Consider the following 22,701-nt stretch of genomic DNA (forward strand, 5'->3'; position numbering starts at 1 on the left):
ACATGCACAAACCAATTCTTATTTACCTTTTTTTTTGTTGCTAAAATCTCTTATTTACTTGATACCCTCTCCTATTCAAATCACTTACTAAGAGTCTAATACACATGCTGATGTAGCATAACTCTTAGCATCTCCCCATGTGTGAGTCTTCATGTTCAAGTGGATCATACTAGCTTTAGAGTGTGGTGCACCAAGGCAGTAGATAGGCTCAAAACTAATCAATGCGGGAGTTCTAATAATATCAGTTGACTTTTGCATTATATCATTACAACTGTGTGCATATGTTTGGTGCGAGAGGTTCTTCTAATGTATCCTGGTAGCATTGAGATGCAGGTATAATCAGAGCCATGTTTAGAACTTTTGATGCCAAAAACCAAATAAATAATATTTATAATTTTCTATTAAATGGGTTTAAAACATAATAATATAATAGTGTAATAATAAATAATTTTGTGAAACAATTTTTTAACTGAAAAATTTACCAAAATTTATTTATGTTTTATTTATAAAATAGAACATTAGTATATGAATACACGTTTATATAAGTATTATTTATTCTAATTTTTTTTATAGTTTCGAATAAATAAAATAATAATAATAATATATGAAGGGAAGTTAATCCCAAAATATTAATAATGACTTAGCTTTATAAAGAAAATGTTTTCTATTACCGGCTTATTTTAAAAATAAATAAATAATAACACATAGAAAAGGATTTTAGAAAGAGAAAATTATCATTCTTTGAATAAAATATAATTATAGTTGCAATTAATTAGTTTATAATTATAAGTTATGTCTTTAGAAAAAGTCTAGAAAATGGCAGTATAACCTAGATTTACCAATGAAACATATAAAATATATATGTATTGTAATTCTTTAGTTTATAAATTTAAGTAATGACTTAAGATAAAGTCCCGAAAATGGTAGTAACCTAGATTTACCAATGAACCATATAAAATATTTTATGTATGCCCTTACATTTTACAAAATAAATGATGCCAATTTTACAAAATAAATGATGCCATAAGCCAAAGATCGAAAAATTGTTTACTAGGCACGACTCTGGGTAAAATCACCGATGAATTCTGCCTACTCTCATTGTTTACTAGGAGTGACCTGCACATTACAATATTTCAATCATCAGACTTAAACTAGCATTGGTCAATGATGAAACAAGAATATAAAAAACTGTCAGAGAAGAATTATGAGACATGAAACCCTTTTATTAGCTTCAAATACTCCAAACCTCCATATAAGAAACACCAATTTGGCATTTATTTTGCAAGAACTAGCCATAATTGCAAGAATCAAATCAATAAATTGGTTATTTTATTTTACTTCTTGCATTCTATTTTATCTGCATTTCTTTGATTATAAAAAAAAATTCCAAAAAATATTCTAGACTAATTTGTCTTCTGGATCTTTAGTTTGTATTTTATTTTGTTCTCGAAAAATCCATCCTTACGTATTATTCAATACTTACATTTTTTTATAAATGAAAAATATAAATTTACAAATTAGAAAACTTTTTCAGTATTAGTTGTTTAATCATCTTAATTAGAATAATTAGAACAAATAATTCACGTATTAATTAGTTTGATTCTCCTCAGATCTTATTAATGGATGAACCTAGGGGTGTTCAATCCGGATATCGGTTCGGTTTCGGTTCGGTTTTTTCGGTTTTTTGGTATTTCGGTTAGTAAAATATAACTACCATTCTAAATCCATATATACTTCGGTTCGGTTCGGTTTGGTTTATATACCGCCGGTTTTCGGTTTATTCGGTTTTATACCAAAACATAATTATTTAGTTTGGGATCATATTATATAAATTTTAGAGTCAAATTGTCATCGCAGTCATTTATTAAAAATATATTATATTTTCAAATAAAAGAACAAAAAAATAAAAATGCTTATACCTTCAAATGAAATAATCAAATCTAGAATTAAAATAAAAGCTCGAAATTTTGAAAATAAAAATAAAAAACAAAAGAGAAGTATGAAAGAAAATGTTTCCACTCTTCCATATTCAGTGTTCATCAAAGTGATGCTTCGTCGAGTGAAACTCTGTTCGCTTATAAATAAGAAAAAAATTGCGAAGAATTTTTTCTAGTTATTATCCACCAAATTTATAACCTTCACTTCAATTTAATCAATGCTAAAAGAAAACAAAATGATTAAAAGAAGAAGACAAAGAAAATAAAAAGCCTCAGTTACATGAATTGTTATTTAATTATATTTTAAGTGTTTTTCAAATTATGATTCTTTATTACTATAAAAATATAGTAATAATTATTAACAAAAAAATAACTTATATAACAAATATATTTTTCATGTGACGTTATAAAATATGTACATATTTACATGTTTTTACTTTTGATCGGTTTTGTTCGGTTTAATCGGTTATAAACCAAACCATATCCAAATCCTCCGGTTTTTATAAAATCATATCCATTCGGTTTATATGGTATATACCAAAACCATACCATATTGTCTATTTCGGTTCGGTTCGGTTCGGTATGGTACAGTTTTACCATATTGGACAGGCCTAGATGAACCGCTCATCTAAAAACCTCAATAAAATTCAAAATCAAATCAATAAATTGATTGGCACCAACTTCTTTCGTTCTAATTAGTGAGGAATACTATACTGAGATATATCCTGCTTGTTTCTTTGTAGCCAGCTATCAGCGATAAGGAAATCACTGTAAGGTATGTTTTGGGGACAATAACAGATGCCCACCTGTTTTTTATTTATATAAGAAAAATATCTAGAAATGGAGACATATATTCTTGCTTGGGGAGGTGGATGGAATTTGAGATATATGTATCCAGAATTAGTGCAGACAAGAATAATACACAGTTCGTTTGGTTAAATCTTTAAAGTAATATCTCTTCCTTTATATTTTCGTACACTTTTAATATTTTTTATTCTTCGTTAAAGTTTTGTCGTGTAAATCTTTGTTCTATTCTTAATATATGTATATAAATTATTGTAATACGAAATTATAATTCATTTTTTCTGTGTCTGCGTAAAATCAAAATTTTATTTAGTAGTAAAAAAAAATTGTTGTTGTTTGTTGTTAAAGTTATATAGGTTTAGGAGAAAAACTGTTTTATCCCGCAAAAGAAAAAATAAAATTCAAATAACAACTATGGTTAGATCAAGTTGCCTACTTTAAACAAATAAAACGGTGACCTTTCTTAAAAAACGTAACTAATGAAGTTCTCCCAGACAATAACAACAAAAACAACAAAGTATAAACTTCTGGACATTTTTGTTTTTCATATTAAAGATGCGCCATTTTTGATGAATGAATTCGAAGCAAACTATAATTTAATTTCACTGTTATATAATTACTATACGAAAAACTATAAAGAGAAAAAGGAAAAAAAGTAAAGTAAAGCCAAACCAAACAAAAAAAATGGTTACATCCTACTATATATTAATTGAGAAGTCAATTAAGTGACTTCTGCTTAGGTGTCATTCATAGGTGAACTTTAGAATTAATTCTCTTGATTTGATTGGTTGTTTATATTTGAATTTTTATTTTTTTAATTAAAAATTTAAAAAGGAAACTAATCCTAGAACTTCCTAATCTAATCTATATTACCATACAAACAATTGACCATTTTAAAATAAAAGAATTAACATAATTTGTTTATAGAAACAATTAAATATCATAGATTACATTATAGAAATTTAAATAAATACATGTGGTATGATAGAAATTATTATATAAACGATTTTAACATATTTATATTAATAGTGGATACAATCAATTATAGATTACAAAAAAACTAATTAACCTAAACCTAAAAATATTTTGTTATACTCACTATATTTTTTCTAAAATGTGTCCAATGTATGCAAAACAGTCAAATATACAATTTTAAAAATATCCATTCATTTTTCAGTGACAAATGTTGACTGTATAGTTGAGTTATTACTTTCAGAAATGATTAAAGTATTTGTATATTTAAAAACAGAAAAATATATAATAAGTCTTTTAAAATAATATTAATAAATGAAAGTATTTATTATAATATAAAATTAATAAATTGAAACATTATACTAATACGACACTAAAGTTAATATACTCTATTAATATAATTCTTATAGCCTTGATTATAATAAAATTATATGGTAAATACTTTAAAATAATATTAATTAATGAAAAAGTTTACTATAATATTAATTTAGAAAACGAGAACAATATAGTTTTGATTATAATAAAGTTGACATGCTTATTTTGTAATAGGAAAAAAAAAAGATACATATATAATACACCAGTGAAGAAAAATAAAAATTGTTTGTTATATTCTTGGTTATATTCTTTGTTATTTTATATTTTTACGTACTTAATTTTTATATATTTGCCGAAATACACGTGTTTAACGAATTACTATAATTTTTAATTAATTATTTGTAACTATTTTGCTTCTAAAAAAATAAAGTGGTAGACAAAATAATGCGAAAAACAAAAGTGTTATAAAATAACATATTGTTCATTAATCTCTGTTTTTTTATTAATAAAAATATGTCATAGAAAGACTTTTTGGAAATTTATAATAAAATTTATAGAATTAACAATATATCTCAATAATCTTATAAGATTATACAATACCAAAACTTTTGATTTTCAAACTATTTAAAAATATAAAGGTTATTTTTAATAGTTATGATTATTATTCAAAGATAAAATTATAAACATAATATATAATTTTCATAAAATATTTATACCCGCGAAATCGCAGGTAACCACCTAATATTATCTTATTTGACTTAGCACTGTGAGAAAAAAAAATTGACTTAGTTTAAAAATTAAATTATTGATTTACAGTATTAATGTTAATTATCTCCTTCAAGCACTAATGTTTTAATGTATTAAGACTAGTGGTGGACCAAGTAGTATATATTCTTGAACCAAAATGCAATTGTAATATTTTTGGATGCTATTCTATTTATTATAATGTTAAAATACATTCATTTGGTAGAGAGAAAAATCAACTAAGTATAAGTCATATTCTGAAACCTAATAAAAAGTAATAGTTGATTTTCTTATTGGGTATCCGTCCTTTGCGAGTTTCATGTTTGTTCTCTATTGGACCGGAGACTACTGTAAATATTTGTAAAAATAAAATTCTAACCATCTGATGTTGCTAGTTCAACTATTAATGTACCACTTTACCACCCAAAAGAGAAGAGCCCAGAAGATCTCATGTCTTAACTACCAACAAGGCTACATTTTATTTTAACATTCTCTGATATCCAGTTTAAGAAGATTATGGATATACAAGTTTATAGGGTTCAAGGTTTAGTGATTATTGTTTAGAGTTTAATATTTATGGAGTGGAGTTGAGTTTATAAACTTTTTATAAATGTTCTATAAATTATTTTTAAAATTTTATAAATGATTTATGAGAGTTACTTTTTTATCTCAAATTTGAAAAGTGGTATCAAGCTTAATGTTTTAGTTAACAAAATAAAATCCATCTTTTGCATAATATGAGAATAGCTTGATTTGTGGTTCGGATGCGTCCGTTTATACAAAATTAGAATCATAAACCAAAAAAAGAACAAGGAAATAAAGTATGACAAAACAGAATAAGTTCTTCAAACCCGTTTGGGCTATAAATTTAGATGAATTAATTGCCAATCTGTAAACTGAGGTAAACAGTCGCAAGAAAAAAAAATCAATCGGGAGAGGATATTAATGAACAAGATGTTTCCCAATTGGGATAGGGTAAAAAGGGTTGAACCGAAGTTATTAGATACTCCACGTAACTATGAGGCCAGTCTTAAAAACGCCAAGGTAATCTCTCCCTCCAGTGAACAGCTACGTTCTGATGCTTTCCTGAAGCCCAAGAACCTGGTTAGTACTCTTATTTCTCTAAAAAGAATTAACTCACTTTTGTTTTCTATTTCGGGGAAACACGTCGACGATATCTTCATATAAACAAAATTGCAAAACAAAAAAGTATTTCTAGTTCATATTTAAAATTTAGATTTTATTTATATTCCAGTTAAACTGAAATTATTAAGTGCTTCTAGTAGAGTCTTCCTAAAGGTAAAACCCTAATTTTGTTTTGATCTTAACTTTCACTTTTGAACAATCTCCTCCAAAAAATTCTCTTAATTTGGATGATAATTGAGAATCGATTTGTATTATTTCCTGCTAGAAGAATGGTACGTCAGTATATTTTTAATTATATATATGTAAGATAATACAACATATAAGATATAGAACTGATCAAACTAGACTAACAATATCCAAATGGTGATTGATTTTATAAGGAATTGAAAATGAGACAACTTATGATGTTAATATTAATATGGACCATTAATCCATTTATTGTGGTGATATGCATTTAGAACAACGCACATATCAAATCTTGGGTGGACGAGAAAAACAGCAGCTTCATGCTCTATCCAAGGAACCTCTCGATCACTTGGTCGGATGACCCCAACTATTGGACATGGTTTCCCAGCAAGGAGTCACCAAAGTAAGATATGTTAATTAGAACCATTGAAGATTAAACTCGAAATATTGATTGTATCGTTGACCCTATGTTATAGACCCTTCAAGTATGTCTACACTGTTAAGAATATTTTTGTTAAAACCAAGGTTTTTGTTTAATTTACAAAATTACCACAAAAAATCATTATTTTTATTTATTTTTGGTCAACCACAAAAATCATTATATTCCAAACAAATCCACAATTATTAGGTTGGCACGTTTACAAAGACAAGTTAAATGATTCCTGAACTATCACTTTTGCGACAAATTTAGGAACTTTCTAAGCCTAAGGTTTGTGGTATATACGGATTTGTTTTCCAGTATCATGATATTTTTGGAGTTAAAACTTATAATGTATTAATGGTAATTTGTTATATATATAAACAAACCGCGCGTGATTAATTTTCTTTGATGAATTTAAAAAGCGAGGCAGGTGTAGAAGCTGTGGCGTTGAAAAACGTATGTTGGCTCGACATCACGGGAAAATTTGACACGAAGAATCTCACTCCAGGGATTACGTACGAGGTGGTCTTTAAGGTGAAGCTAGAGGATCCGGCCTATGGATGGGACACGCCGGTGAACATTAAGCTAGTCTTGCCTGACGGTAACCACAAACCGCAGGAGCAAAAGGTGAGTTTAACGGAAATACCAAGGTATCAATGGGTCGATATTATAGTCGGAGAGTTCAAGCCGGAGAAAAATTCCGCGGGAGAAATCGTTTTCTCAATGTATGAGCATGAAAGTGGCCTTTGGAAGAAAGGGCTCTTCCTCAAAGGTGTTGAAATTTGTCCCAAATATAAAAATTAATCTTGGAATATAAATTTCCAAATGCACACTGAACCTTTATATATATTCCACATCATGACATGTCTATATGGAAAGAATGTGTGCATATATATTATAAGGTGATCTATCGTATTATTACTTTAGATACCTACTTTCTTTTTCTTTTTTTTGATAAAACTTTAGATACCTACTTTGATGTTGGTATTGAATAAAAGCAAAAACCGAGATTTGGTGTAGTAATGTTTTAAGTTTGAATTCGAGTTTTATGATTTGAGTGTATGTATGTAATAAATAATCCGATCAATGAACAATTGTTATGTATGAGACCATAAGATCAGAGTAATAATCCGCCTTATGTATCGATCAAATGCATAAAATAAAATAATACCCAAAACAGATTTGTTAATTTTGAATTTGATTGGTACATCAGATGAATCATGAATAGTATAATGTAAGTTCTAACTTCTAATTTAATAATTCAGAAGTGGATATATTTAAGTTGAACGGATGTACCGCTAAATAATCATGAAACACCAGAAATTTCAGTAGATTAATGATACTTTTTATTAATGTATTTAACATGTTTAAAGTATATAGCACAACAGTAGCATAATCTCCGCTATATAAAAGCAGCTAAATTGAAGCAATTCTAAACTGTCCACGTCAGCTAAAATATTCACAACCAATCATTCAGCCACGTCATTTAACCTACCTCGCCGTCTGCGTAACCAAATTATCATGGTTTCAAATCTTCTTCTACTTTTTTCATCAATCTCTATTATTAATCTCTCAAATTAACGCATTATCTTAAATCATTCTTTCAACTCCCAGAATCAATCACTATAGATTTGTTCTCCGTCCGTTTCAAAGATCCATAACACCACCACTATAAATCTGCGGGAAGTGCAGCCCTCACCACATATCGTGAAAGCAACCCATTCACTCAAATATGATATCTTTGTCAGTTGACATAATTCAGATTACCAGAAGATTTCTAAGAAGAGAGCAGAAGAGATCGTAAAACTACAAACCCAACGACGATGACGAAGAGAAGATAAATAGATGAAGCCACAAGTGGTAACCATTCATAAGATCTTCTCTGATGCTAACATGCCGCCGAACTTTGACGAAATCGATGAGAAAGAAGGGTCCAATGATGATTCTGATGGTGAAGACCACAGAAGATTCAATCTGGAATCACCGAGGCTTTTGTATAACTGATGATTTCAAGGTAATACTTATCTTTTTATTAAGATTTTGGTTGAACTCTGAAATGTAGAAAGAGTGTAACAGATGATGGATCTCACTGTAATTCCATTTGCAGACGCATTCAAAATTTCTCTCAAGTCTTTCATGAAGAATAAAAGAGATGATGCAATGGTGAGATCTATTTAGCATAGAAAACCTATTCTGATATGCAAAGTTTAGAATAATAGTTTTGAGTTTCCATGATCGTGTCTCGGTATTATCAGCACATAAGCGTCTTATTGCTCAGATGCCAGCAGAAGAGTAAGTTTGAATGAAGGCCAAGGATCAAGCCAGAACGGCAAAACATTTGGTATGGTACTGGCCAAACTCACTAACCATTTTTTTTCCTGTGCGCGTTGCTTTTGATGATTACTCACTATAAGTCTGTAACAATTCGTTAACCTTGCTCAGATAGGATATATTAAATCTCCAAGCTATTTGAATTCCAATGAGAAGATTCTTATAGGTGTTGCCATTAAAGGAGGTATGGTTTCCTCAATACTGAATCCGGTTTAGTCCTCTCTTTCTGATTGTTTGGTGTGCTTTTTCCTCCTTTTAATAACTTACTCAGTTTTTTCTCCCTCAACTAATCGAATTATAGTGGTCAAGATTTTTAGTGTTGTAATTTTTGTTTATCCTTTTTTTCAATATTTTTGTCTCGGATAATGTTACCTCTGATTCATATTTTTGGTTCTCGAACAGGTAAACAAGGCTTCGCATGCTCAGAAGTTTCTGAATGCTTCAAGGTTAAACGAAGCTTAATGTAGCTAGAATCTTCTTACATTGTTCGCATGTATATTCATGAGTCGCCTGTCTTATTTTGCCATCTAAATCTGTTTTTTTTTGTATGTTGGAACATCCATCAGTGTAAAAAAAGAGAAGAAAAGAAGTATTCTTCTCAGAGTTCGGGGAAACAATGAAAACAGACTTTTAAGTCTGTAACGTATATAAATGATCAATATATAATTTGATTCCATCATGAAGAGAAATTAAAGGTCTTAACAGTTTGGGTATGACTCCTACTTCCACATGTTCGAAATAAACAAAAAACAAACGAAACAAGAGTTATAACTCATAAGATTTCAAAGACATTATACTGTTAACACAGAATGCATTATCTTTAAATGTAAAACTAATGTTATGATAAACAACAAGATACGTAAAAGTTCAAAAAAAAAACAAGATACGTTCATTACAATTTATATGTTTTTGAATATAATATTATTAAATTATTATTTAAAGTTGATATTACATATGAGAGTATCATCATTTAGAGGTGTTATTGGTTTATGTATTTAAACTGATTTTAGAAATACAGATAGTATTTACAAATTCAAGTAAACTATACATATTTTCAAATCTAACCTACAAATTTTAATTAGTATTTACAAATCCGGAGGGTTTTTCTTCGGATTTTAGTTTTTATATTTTTACCAAATAAATCTATAAAAATACATTTCAAATATGAAATTGAATCCATTAATAAATCCGTATATGATTAGATAACACCTGATTTAAATTAGAATTTATAAATCATGAAATCAATAAGACATGATTGTGATATGAATCTTAAAATTGTAGAACCAATAATACTAGATTTAATTTAGATTTTCAAATATATTAAAATACATCAACCATAATCCCCTCTGAATTTACGTTTTATTGCCGATCATGTATAAGAAATAAAATACAAAATATGATAATTTATTCCACATAATTACATAAGAAGTAAACTAAGTACTTCAACTCAAAAGAAGACGAATATCAATTGCATTATTATTGTTTTACTAAGTATGTTTATTCTTCCATAGAATATAACTCTTTTTTAAAACAACCAAAGTTCTTTTCTACATTGATCACAAATTTTTAAATTATATTAGCATTTACAAAATAAAGTAATGTAGGAAGATATTGAATTAGAACTACCCAAAATAAAACTAAATAGAAAATAAAACCATTCATAATACATAATGAAAATCAACAAATTTAGGATATGTAATCCGCGCGTAACGCGGAAAAAGAATCTAGTCATTTCTAACAACGTAAAAATTGATGAGTTCTGGAATGAATAAAATAATAATGGGCTACCGTTTCAACACGCGAAAAATGATATACCGTTAATCATGTTTATATTTTGTACTAATAAATAATCATGTTAACTTTTTTAATGAAACTTTTTTCCCTCTAAAACTGTAAAATCAAAATTTTTCGCAAAACCGAAAATCAAGTTTTCCGCCAAAAACGCAAAACCGAGTTTTTCCGCCAAAAACGCAAAATAAAATTTTCCCGCCAAAATCGAAAACCGAGTTTTCCCGCCAAAACCGTAAAATCGAGTTTTCTCGCCAAAATCTGAAAATCGAGTTTTCCCGTCAAAACTGAAAATCAAGTTTTTCCGCCAAAACCGTAAAACCGAGTCTTCCCACCAAAATCACAAAATCGAGTTTTTCCTCCAAAATCGAAAATCGAGTTTTTCCGCCAAAACCGTAAAATCGAGTTTTTCCGCCAAAACCGAAAACCGAGTTTTCCCGCCAAAACCGTAAAATCGAGTCTTCCCACCAAAATCACAAAATCGAGTTTTTCCGCCAAAACCGTAAAATCGAGTTTTTCCGCCAAAACCAAAAATCGAGTTTTTCTCACCAAAACCGTAAAACCGAGTTTTTCCGCCAAAATCACAAAATCGAGTTTTCCCGCCAAAACCGTAAAATCAACTTTTCCAGCCAAAACCGTAAAACCAAATTTTCCCGCCAAAAACGTGAAAACGAGTTTTCCCGCCAAAACCATAAAATGAATTTTTCCGCCAAAACCGAAAATCGAGTTTTCCCGCCAAAACCGTAAAATGTGTGTTTCCGTATAAACCGTAAAATCGAGTTTTTCGTCAAAAACACACAATCACATTTTTTCACAAAAAATAATTAATTAATTATATTAAGTTAAAAAGAAATACCATAGGATAGCATTAAAAAAGTTTTGGTCACAAAAATAGATCATAAAGAGGAAAATGACCAAAATGTTTCATTATAGAGGTAAATATACATTTATACCCCTAGGGTTAACTAATCCAAGCTTTAGGGTTTAGAGTTAAGGGGTTGGGATTTGGGATTGAAGTTTAAAATTTCATAAAATAAAAAATAAATATTAAAAATAGTTTCAAAAAGTATTTTCGAATTACAAAAAGAAAATTTGAAAATTAAATAAAAAAAAATTTCAAAAAAAAAAAATTATAATAAAGTTCGAATTTGAAAACATATAAACTAAAACTATAAAAAAAAATTTAATTTTTTAAATTTTTTAAATTTTTTAAATTTTTTTATTTTATTTTTTATTTTATATATGTAGGGTATTAGTGTCCTTTTACCTATTAAATGAAACATTTTTTGTTTTTTTCTTCTTTGTGGTCTATTTTTGTGACCAAAACTTGAAATGAATCTATTTAGGAAAATTGCTCTTAAATTAAATGGGTACATGTAAATTTCGCGGATTCTAAATGGATATCCTTAATAGACCTATTTTTAAATGGGTCTAAATGGATATGAGTTCTAAATTGGATGGGTCATAGATGGGTGGCTTTAAATGGGTTGGGTTTTACCATATTAACGTCTCTAGTTGAGTCCTTCATTTCTCTTTTTAAGTGTGCCATGATGCACTGGCTCACTTTTTCTGAAGAATTATTCGGAATTTAATTTTCGTGGTGATAATCGAAGAATAAAGCAAATCTATCGAATGAAAAGAATAAAGAATACATGTTTGACAAGACATCAAAGAAATGGAATATATACCGGCCAGTTTCTTTTTACCAGCCAGCCAAAATTTGGTTTGCGATGTAAAACGTTGTTTAGTTTATATATACTCAACTTTCGAACAATATTTATTAAATTATATATAACGAACCTTGATCAGGTTTAGTACAAGTGTAACATAAGTCTAGAGAGTTCAACTATTGCTGGGTTTTTGAAATACTAATATACAAACATGGTATCATTGAGGTCAGGTATGAGTCTATAAAGACCTCAGCATAATAGTTATTAAGAACAAAAATGAACTTAAAAACTAGAAGAAAACATATACAACGAGAGAAAATGAAGAACTGGATGAACAAGAAAGAGAGTAATGTTTGAATTTGAGAGAGAGAGAAAGAGAAAGAGAATGAGAATGAGGAAAATATTTTCCTTGATTTAATTGTAGATTTGAGTACAAGCATTTAAAGGCAAGTTGCCTCATACACAATATAATACAATATTCATTGTTTTAAAATATATCTTCAAGAGACTTTTTTTTCTTTTCTTCTCTTCAATAAGATACCTTATAAAGCCTTATAAAACCTTATAAGTCTCTAACTAACTTCTCAAGTCTTGCAACTTGTTTCTCAAGTCTGGCAGCTTGTTTCTGCTTCATGTCAACACTCCCCCTCAAGCTTGGCCATATGGAACAAGTCAAGCTTGGAAGCCATGAAGTATCCCTCATCAAAACCTCAACTAGGTAAAACCCTTTGGGAGAAAACCCAAGTCAAGGAAAAAGAGTAGAACACTTCATGAAGGAGATATCAGTGGCATGAGAGGTCTATGAGTCCCAATTTTGGATGAATGAACTCACAGACTTTAGTGCTTGCTGCCTTGGTGAAGATATCAGCTAACTGATCTTCACTTCTAGTATAGCAGGGTAAAATGATTTTCTGCTCCACAGCTTGTCTCACCTTATGACAGTCAACTTCAATGTGTTTAGTCCTTTCATGGAATACTGAGTTTGATGTTATGTGGATAGTTGTCTGGTTATCACAATGCATTATCACAATGCATTGTGATTGGTGTTGTTGTTTCTATACCCAAGTCTCTTAGCAGGTTCCTGATCCAAATGAGTTCACTAGTTAGCTTCCTCATTGCCATATACTCTGCCTCTGCACTTGAACATGATACCACCTTTTGCTTCTTGCTCTTCCATGTGACTAGGTTGCCTCCGATGAAAGTAAAATAGCCTATTGTTGACCTCCTGACTACTCTATCACCAGCCCAATCTGCATCACAATATCCCACTTTCTCTGTACTCTTATTGCAACCCATCCAAACACCTTGACCAGGAGCCTCTCTTAGGTATCTCATGATCCTTTCCACCATATTCCAATGATGAACCTTTGGTGCTTGCATATGTTGACTAGCTTGATTCACAGCAAAACAGATGTCTGGTCTTGTAATGGTGAGATATATTAGCTTCCCAACCATCCTTCTATAGAGCTTGAAATCGCCAAATGGAGTATCCTCAAACTCCCCCTCATGCAAGACTTTGTACCCTTCTTCAAGTGGTGTATTGGCTACTCTTCCTCCAAGCTTTCCTGCCTCATTTAAAAGATCAAGTGTGTACTTTCTTTGAGATAAGAAAAGCCCCTCTTTAGAACGGCATATTTCTATCCCTAGAAAGTACTTTAGCTCACCTAAATCTTTAATATCAAAGCTAGATTTAAGGAAAGCTTTCGTAAAGATGATACTTTCCTTGTTGCTTCCAGTGATGATGATATCATCCACATAGATCAATATCACCACAATTCCTTGCTTGCTTGTGAGAGTGAATAGAGTGTGATCAGCTTCTGACTTTACAAACCCTCTTCTATTTAGAGTTGTACTCAACTTGTGATACCAGGCTCTTGGTGACTGTTTTAATCCATAGATTACCTTCTTCAACCTAAGAACATTTCCTGCCTTGACCATGTCTTCCATACCAGGAGGTGGTTTCATGTACACCTCATCCTCTAGCTCTCCTTGTAGAAAAGCATTCTTGACATCCATGTGAGAACCGAAATTCACACTGTCGATTTCCGTTTAAATAAGGAAAGTTAGGAAAACCTTAATTTCCCAAAGGTCCCGGATATCTGTTAAACCACACGCCAAGCAATCAGAACACGCAATCAAAGACGAAAAGAAATAAGGAATCGTAAAAGAGAGCAAAATGAGTTTTATTCCAAATCCGCGTATGACCGTTACAACAAGGTAGAAGCCTTGGCCACGAGAGCTGTCGGCGAGATTCCTAGTTCTAACAACCTAAGACTGCAAAACCTAGTTGAGTCGCAGCTTGAGATAACAAAAACGGAAAGTTTCCTAATTGCTCTAAGTGCTAAGTTTGCTCTAAAAGTTCTCCCTTCTTATGCCTCTCGCATAGGACCCCTTATATACTGGCTCCAAGGTCGGTTTACGCCTTTTCTCTTCTGCCCTTAAGCCGCCATAGCATAAAAATGGAGATATTCCATTTTTTCCGATCTTCGTAATTATCTTCAAAATTTCGTATTTATCTGCGGAAACTTGACATTTATCTCTCCTTGCGGACCAAGCGTAAACCGTCATGCGGTTTACGGGCTGTTGGTTAAGAGATCATAAGTTGGGCCTCGAGTCGTGTCCTAGGTCCCTTTGGGCCGTCTTTCGACTCGAAGTGTTTATTACAGTTTCTTTCGATAAAGAATGAACTTTCCGCGGTTTTACGGTAAAGTTTGATTGATAACTTAGAAATGGCGGGGAAGGTGAGATGGGTTCGCTACGGTATTCGGGAGATAGCATCGAAGGGTAGACGAGAATGCACGGACTGCTGTCGTATCGACGTTTCGGAAGAGCTCGGTCGCTACGTAGCGACCGAACTTTGGTTCGAACTCGGTCGCTACGTAGCGACTGAGCGGAATGGGCGTTTGGTTGTTATGCAGTGACTGAGCTTTGGCTCGAACTTGGTCGCTACGTAGCGACCGAGCGGAGCACGTGTTTGGTCGCTGCGTAACGATCCTTCTCGAGCTCTTGTCCGATGTTTCGCATTTCTTCCGCAAAGGTTTTTTTTGTAAAGAAGAATATATTTCGAAAGTATATTTGTCAAAGAATTCTTCTACGTTTTTCTTTTTCAGGAATTTGGATGTTAACTTCTTCGTAACCGTTTTTGACCGCAACAGTTAGCCCCCCCAGCACATTGGGAACGTGGATTTCTAGCGAGGTCCTAATGCGTGGTATGGCGAGTTTGGACGAGATTGATGTATTTGGGCGAAGTTCGTGTCCAAAAATCCGCAAGTAAATAGTAATTTCTCATGCCTATAAGAAGGGAGGTAACTTCTTCATAATCTTCACACTTACTCATTCTCATACTCATTCTCATAAAGAGGTTTTTCTTGAAAAGTTATTTCTCTTTCTCTCCGTCATTTCCTCCTTGACCTTAAAAAAGAAAAACACGAGATGTCGAGTAAGAAGAGGAGTTCGAAGAAAGGGTCTTTGCCCGCGAATGTTTCTGAAGAGCTTCGAGTGCCGAAGATGGAATTCGTTCCTCATTCGGTAGACTCCGCCGAGAATGAGGCATGGTGGGTGGCGTGTTACGGTTCGATCACTCCTCCCTTAGAAAAATCGTTCCCGTTCATAAACCGTCGTCTGGTGGAGGAAGGCGCGCCGAGTAGGAGCACTAGCGGATTTCTTGAGGTCATGCGGTCGTTCTACCATATTTCGGACGCGGTGGAATTCAGGATTCCTTGTCAAGGAGAGTGCGCTAGTAGTCCCCCGGAGGGCTTCTTTACTTGTTACGAGGCATTTGTAGTGCGTTGCCGTTTATGCTTTCCGATCCCCGAGATCATCGTCCGTGTGTTGGGTCGTTTCGGGGTGGCGATAAGCCAACTGAATCCTCTTAGCATCCAGCACCTCATAGGGATCCTGGTCCTGAGCTACGAACATGGTCTCTCTCTCACTGTTGATCATTTTGAAGCGCTTCTTCGATTACAGATCATCCGGGATACATACACGTACAGGCTAGTTCCTCGGAACTTCATGTCGGTGGTAAAGGGGTCACTTCTAACTTCAACTCGTGGAGGAAGTTTTTCTTCTTCGTTCGTGTAAACGCAGCGTCCGTTGAGGAGAATTGTATCCCACTGTTTCGGAGGTTGCCGAACAATCGTCCCTCTATCAACCCTCTTGCTCCGTTTCCTGAGGACATTATTGCGATGAGGGACCTTCTCAGGAATGGTCCTTTTTTCTGGACTTCTTTTACGCCGAAGAGAGTTCGTAGGGCGTTGAGGTTTGTGCATCCTGGTCCTGCTTTGGGCGGAGAAACAAGGAGTGATTCCGAACCTGAAGACCAAGGTCCCAACGCCGGTCCCAACGCCGCTCCCACTATTGTGACGGGGCCAAATTCTGCGAAGGGGAAAGATATTGATCTCGGCGACCTAGAGTTTTCGGTGGACGATTGCATGCTTCCAGGATGGGATTCGAACCTTGCTTTCGGCGATGGAAGTGGTACGAGCGAGGTCCCTATTCCGGACTTTGATGATTTCTTCGCTGGTCTTCCATCGGGTTTTGACACTCCTCAGGCCACGAGCGAGTCAGGGAGGCCAAGAGTTGTTGCGGAAGGACCTCGCATCATTAACGAGGTATAATTTTTAAGAATCCCGACGATCGTTATTAATATTTTTTGCTTATAACGTGTCAATCAGTTTTACAGGGTTTGAACTTGCTTGGATCGGCCATTGAGGCGAGTCATAGAGAGGCCATGATCTATCGCTTTAAAGCGGAGAAGGCGGAAAAGGATCTTGCTCGCATGCGAGACGAGATGTTGGCGCGAGACGCTCAACTCGCTCGTGATCATGCCAGGGCTGTTCGCAGGGCGGAACGGAAGGGCAAGAGGGAAATTGTCGAGGTGATGAAGACTCGCGCTTCTCAATTTCAGGTTGAGTACGGGAATCTTAAGGGTGCTTTCGACTCGCTGGGCGACTTCCGTGAGTGTCGTGGCTCCGTTGGGAGCCTTTGGAGGACGCAGGAAGATGACTACGTCTTCGAGAGGGAGATGGAGTTAATGAAGGGTGGCATGAAGGATCATGCTCACGCTGAGGCGACCATTCCTCCGATCGACGGGAAGATCCAGGGATTCTGGGATCCCATCCCGGTTTCCCCTGATACCGTAGAGACTACGACTGATTTTGCTAGTGATGATGAGGAAGTGAACTTTCCCGCGGATGCATTCGGGGCTTCCTTGTCCGGGAGTTTCAACTTTGACTTGTGAGTGTTTTGGCAGGAAATAGTTTTTCCCATTATCTAGTATTTAGCGGCCGAGTGTGGCCTTTGTTCATATATGTCTGGCCGAGTGTGGCTTTGAACTCCTACCGCTACACGGTTTATATAATGGATGTCTGTTTGGGTTTACTTTAGCGCGGGTTTGAAGTGAACATGAGTTGTCATCTCATATTTATCTTCGTTGAGGCGTTCAATCTGTTAGTTCATTTGAGAGGTGAATTTTTGTAGAAATCATTTATGATTTTTCGGGAACGTTGAGTTACGAACGAAGAGACATGTTTTAGGAATCTCGTATCGTTTAGATATCATGTCTTTGAGATGTTTGAGACCAATGCGATGGGTTTAGGGCAAGACCTAGGTTTACTCTCGGTTTTAAGGTTTGTGCGGTAACTAGCTGGCTATCGGTTTTCCTGTTGCGATTTCTACCTGATTCGTACCGATTTAAAGTCCGCGATAGGTTCTCGGCTTATACGACTTGTATGGTACGAATCGAGCATCTTTCCAGAGACAATTTTTAAGCCAACTGGAAGTGCTAGACCAAAATTTCGGATTTTTTTTGGTAGCGCGCTTTCGTCCTTGTGTTGGACGTTTGAAGATCAAAAGAGTGATCAGATTGCGTTTGTTTAAGACGGCTGATGTGTTCGTCGGGGCCAATCGACGAACGAAGTGTAAGATTTGTAGTGGTCGCGTTCGGACAATTTGTTTGTATTACCTCGATTTTTAACTTGCGACGTCTCGCAGTTATTTCGAAGACTATACGTATATTTTTGAACTGAGATTGTTTTGCGATATTGTCTTAAAAAGAGTGATGCATATTTCGTAAAAAATTTCGAAATCTCGATAGAATTCGACTACAATAACGCATCTTTTCCAGTGTGGGAGTATACGAGTATACGCACCTACTCCCCCCCCCCCTTTTTGGAGAGGGGGATAGCTGAACTCGTCCTTTCGACGAGCTGCCTACGTACCCCTTTCGAGGATCAAGCCATCTCGTAGTTCTGTTTTATGCCGCGAGCGTTTTTACTCGGTGCTTGTCGCCGTGCTGACCGCCTTGATCGAGATGATCGTGGCAGGGTCAGTGTTCTCCTCTGGATGTTCCGGTTGAATTGTAGTGTTGGCTTCGGCCTCACGTTGAGTTTCAACGCCCGAAGCGTCTGCGTCGGCAGATGATTTGAAATCGCCTTTTTTCGAAACGTTGTTGGTCGAAGATTTATCGATCTTCGTGCGTTTGCGATTTGCCGTTGTAGAGGTTGTCATCTGTCTTAACTTGTGTTCTGCGAGGAAGCACAGTCGCGACTGTTTCTGACATCCCCAGATAGCTGCGACTCCGTTTGAGGTCGGGAATTTGACGCCCAGGTGGTACGTCGATGGAGCGGCTTGCATAGCGTTGAGCCACGGGGTTCCCATGAACACATTGTAGATGGCAGGATGATCGACTACCGCGAACTCTACGATTTTTGTGACCTCCTTGGCCATGACAGGTAGCTGAATTGATCCGAGGGTCATCGATACTTCGCCAGAAAAGCCTGTCAGCGGTTTCGGAGTTGGAGTTACTTCTCCGAGTTCAACGCTCATCCGTTTGAGAGTGTCACGGAAGACTACATTCACCGTGCTTCCCGTGTCGATGAGTACTCTTCCAACTTCCAGATCTCGTATGACGAGGTCTATGACGAGTGGATCGCAGTGAGGCTGATCAATCCCGCTGGCTTCCTCCTTTGTGAAGATGATTGAGCAGTTCTGGTCATCTTTGGTAGGAGACCATGTAGGCCAGTTTGCGCTCGACTCCGCCTTCCGCTGGTAAGCCTTGATGGCGGAGACCGTATCGTTGCAGAATTACGATCCTCCGATGATCATGTTGACCCTACGACGATTGTTATCGTTTCCCTTGTCGTCTGGCCTCCTGCCGCGTTTATCCCCGGATTGGTTTCTTTGGGGATATCTCTCCGCGGGTGGATTCCTGTCCGGATTCGGGGGGCGATCAGTCTCGAGGATGAGATCTTTCACGCTGGTTATTTCCGAGAGTTCTCCGGCTAGTAGCTTCGCGGCCAGCCTCGCTCCCAAGACTTTGCAGTTAGTCGTGGCGTGTCCTCGGGATTGGTGGAACTCGCAGAAGGTGTTTTCGTCATATCATTGGTTGCGAGTCCACGTAATACCCGTGGTTTGGCCCTGGTCTGAGCCGATCGCGTAATTATGTGCTCCTTGGAGTTCTTCCCCCTCGTGGTGGACATACTTGTTGTTACGAGAGTTCTTCTTCCTTGTCTTTGGGTCTACATCTTTCGAGGATGATCTTGCCGACTTATGCTTCTGCGATAAGATTTCTGTTTCTTCCTCGATCATGATGTAGTTCGTTGCCTTGTGGAGGGCGTCTTGGATCGTCCGTGGTTTTTCGAGGGATATCCATTTTCTGAATTTCGACTTGTACCAGAGCGTCTTTCTGAGCGCGTCGATGGCCACCTTGTCGCTTATCCCGCTGACCCTGGACATCACCAACTTGAACCGGCTGATGAACTCGCAGAGGGGTTTCTCCTCCCTCTGGGACAGACTCCAGAGATCGACATCGGAAGTTTCTCTATCTATGAACATAGAGTATTTCTTGAGAAATTCTGATGCGAGCTGTCGGAAACTCCTGATAGAGTTTTGTTTAAGGCGCGCGAACCATTCGAGGGCAGCTCCTTCTAGATTCTTAACGAACAGGCGGCAGTAGCCGGTGTCTCTCTCGCCGTCCTTCAGCCTCGCTCTTCCCATCGTGATGTGAAAAGCCTGAAGGTGCGCTCTTAGATCGGTCGTACCATCATACTTCGGTACTTTGATCTTTCATGGATCGGACACCCTCGGATCCGAGATGCGAGCAGTGAAAGGGGTTTTCCGAGCCCCATCCAGCAGTATGTCGATCTCGGGGGCCGCGCTCGTAGCATGATGGATTTGAGATTTTACGGCTCTTACTTATGCCGCAGTCTTGGTGATATAGTCGCGAAGATCGCGTATATCCAACGTCTCGTCAGCAGGTTTCCGCGCTTGTCGGCGTTTACCGCGAGTGAGCTCGGTTTGTTTTTCAGCCAGCTCTTCCTGTTCGTTCCAATAGAGGATTTCCTCCTTTTCTGTCATTGGTTTGTCGAACGGAGAGCTTTCCCGAGTGAATCGGCTTCTGGTCCTTCTTGGATATCTGTCAGCGTCTTCGTCAGTATTGTTGGAGACATCGCTAGGATCCAGGTCGACCTGCTCGACTCCGTTGTCCTCCGAAGCCTTCGCAGGAGGCGGAGGGCTTTCGGAGTTTCCCTTTTCAACGGGAGACTTCTCACCAGGGTTTTCACCCGAAGGTCGTTCCTGGGCGGCTCCAGGCCTGTTGAGTGGGGTCGCAAAGTCGAGTCTTTTCCCGCGGACTTTAGTGGTTCCACGGGGGCGGATTGCTCGAGTCCTTGACGTTAAAGTTTCAACTTGTTTGGTCAAGGTGCTCACGAGCTTATCCTGTTCTTCCGACCTTTTTTCGTAGGTGGCGAACATCTTTTTAAACTCCTTGAGCACCGCGGCGTTAGCTGGTGCGTTGGCCGCGGATACGTCCGCTGCGGGAGTCTGGAGATCAGTGTCGCTGCCTCCGTTAAGAGGAGTCTGCACGTTATCCGTGTCGTCAGTTGACATGTCTGGTTGAGCGTGATGTGGTTGTGAGTTTGATTGATCCGTACCCATCCTCCTTCTAGCACCAAACCGTGGGAATCGAAATTCACACTGTCGATTTCCGTTTAAATAAGGAAAGTTAGGAAAGCCCTAATTTCCCAGAGGTCCCGGATATCTGTTAAACCACACGCCAAGCAATCAGAACACGCAATCAAAGACGAAAAGAAATAAGAAATCGTAAAAGAAAGCAAAAGGAGTTTTATTCCGAATCCGCGTATAAGCGTTACAACAAGGTAGAAGCCTTGGCCACGAGAGCTGTCGGCGAGATTCCTAGTTCTAACAACCTAAGACTGCAAAACCTAGTTGAGTCGCAGCTCGAGATAACAAAAACGGAAAGTTGCCTAATTGCTCTAAGTGCTAAGTTTGCTCTAAAAGTTCTCCCTCCTTATGCCTCTCGCCTAGGACCCCTTATATATTGGCTCCAAGTTCGGTTTACGCCTTTTCTCTTCTGCCCTTAAGCCGCCATAGCATAAAAATAGAGATATTTCATTTTTCTGATCTTCGTAATTATCTTCAAAATTTCGTATTTATCTGCGGAAACTTGACATTTATCTCCCCTTGCGGACCAAGCGTAAACCGTCATGCGGTTTACGGGCTGTTGGTTATGAGATCGTAAGTTGGGCCTCGAGTCGTGTCCTAGGTCCCTTTGGGCCGTCTTTCGACTCGAAGCGTTTATTACGGCTTCTTTCAATAAAGAATGAACTTTCCGCGGTTTTTACGGTAAAGTTTGATTGATAACTTAGAAATAGCGGGGAACGTGAGATGGGTTCGCTATGGTATTCGGGAGATAGCATCGAAGGGTAGACGAGAATGCACGGACTGATGTCGTATCGACATTTCGGAAGAGCTCGGTCGCTACGTAGCGACCGAACTTTGGTTCGAGCTCGGTCGCTACGTAGCGACCGAGCTCCGGCTCGAGCTCGGTCACTACGTAGCGACCGAGCTTGGTCGCTACGTAGCGACCGAGCGGAATGGGCGTTTGGTTGTTATGCAGTGACTGAGCTTTGGCTCGAACTTGGTCGCTACGTAGCGACCAAGCGGAGCACGCGTTTGGTCGCTGCGTAACGATCCTTCTCGAGCTCTTGTCCGATGTTTCGCGTTTCTTCCGCAAAGGTTTTTTTTGTAAAGAAGAATCTATTTCGAAAGTATATTTGTCGAAGAATTCTTCTACGTTTTTCTTTTTCGGAAATTTGGATGTTAACTTCGTCGTAACCGTTTTTGACCCCAACAATCCATCTGCCATAAGTCCCATTCTAAGTTCACGGCCAGAAAGAGTAGGATCCTTATAGTATGCAGTTTGGCCACTGGTGCAAAGGTGTCTAGGTAGTCTTCTCCATAGACCTGAGTGTACCCTCTTGCAACCAACCTTGTCTTCTTCCTTTCTGGTTTTCCGTTAGCAAGTTATTTGATGGTGAAGAGTAGCATGCTGGTCACAGCTTTCTTGCCTTTAGGTAGCTCCGATTCA

General features: G+C 36.6%; 1 protein-coding gene and 1 long non-coding RNA gene across 3 annotated transcripts; one reads left to right on the plus strand and one right to left on the minus strand.

The window, feature by feature from the left end:
• Positions 1–5,631: 5,631 nt before the first annotated feature.
• LOC106365923 (protein PHLOEM PROTEIN 2-LIKE A1-like) lies at positions 5,632–7,637 on the plus strand. Of its 2 annotated transcripts, none has more exons than XM_013805438.3 (3): positions 5,632–5,876; positions 6,377–6,507; positions 6,948–7,637. In XM_013805438.3, exons 1-3 carry the CDS (start codon positions 5,718–5,720, stop codon positions 7,327–7,329), a joined length of 672 nt encoding a protein of 223 aa, XP_013660892.2. In that variant the 5' UTR covers positions 5,632–5,717; the 3' UTR covers positions 7,330–7,637. The 2 variants fall into 2 exon arrangements, with proteins under 2 accessions (XP_013660892.2, XP_013660893.2); XM_013805439.3 differs by having other exon boundaries at positions 5,653–5,816.
• Positions 7,397–8,082, minus strand: LOC125580656. Its single transcript, XR_007318390.1, has 2 exons — positions 7,496–8,082; positions 7,397–7,456 (listed from the first exon to the last, which is right to left on the minus strand). It is a non-coding gene; the product is annotated as an uncharacterized LOC125580656 (long non-coding RNA).
• Positions 8,083–22,701: the final 14,619 nt, after the last annotated feature.

Source organism: Brassica napus, chromosome C1 (genome assembly GCF_020379485.1).
Source record: "Brassica napus cultivar Da-Ae chromosome C1, Da-Ae, whole genome shotgun sequence".
Taxonomy (NCBI): domain Eukaryota; kingdom Viridiplantae; phylum Streptophyta; class Magnoliopsida; order Brassicales; family Brassicaceae; genus Brassica; species Brassica napus.

Coding starts and splice junctions, on each gene's coding strand:
- LOC106365923 (XM_013805438.3), top strand. CDS start 5,718: ATGAACAAGATGTTTCCCAATTGGGATAGGGTAAAAAGGGTTGAACCG. Junction 5,877..6,376: donor TCCTGAAGCCCAAGAACCTG/GTTAGTACTCTT, acceptor ATATGCATTTAG/AACAACGCACATATCAAATC. Junction 6,508..6,947: donor CCCAGCAAGGAGTCACCAAA/GTAAGATATGTT, acceptor GAATTTAAAAAG/CGAGGCAGGTGTAGAAGCTG.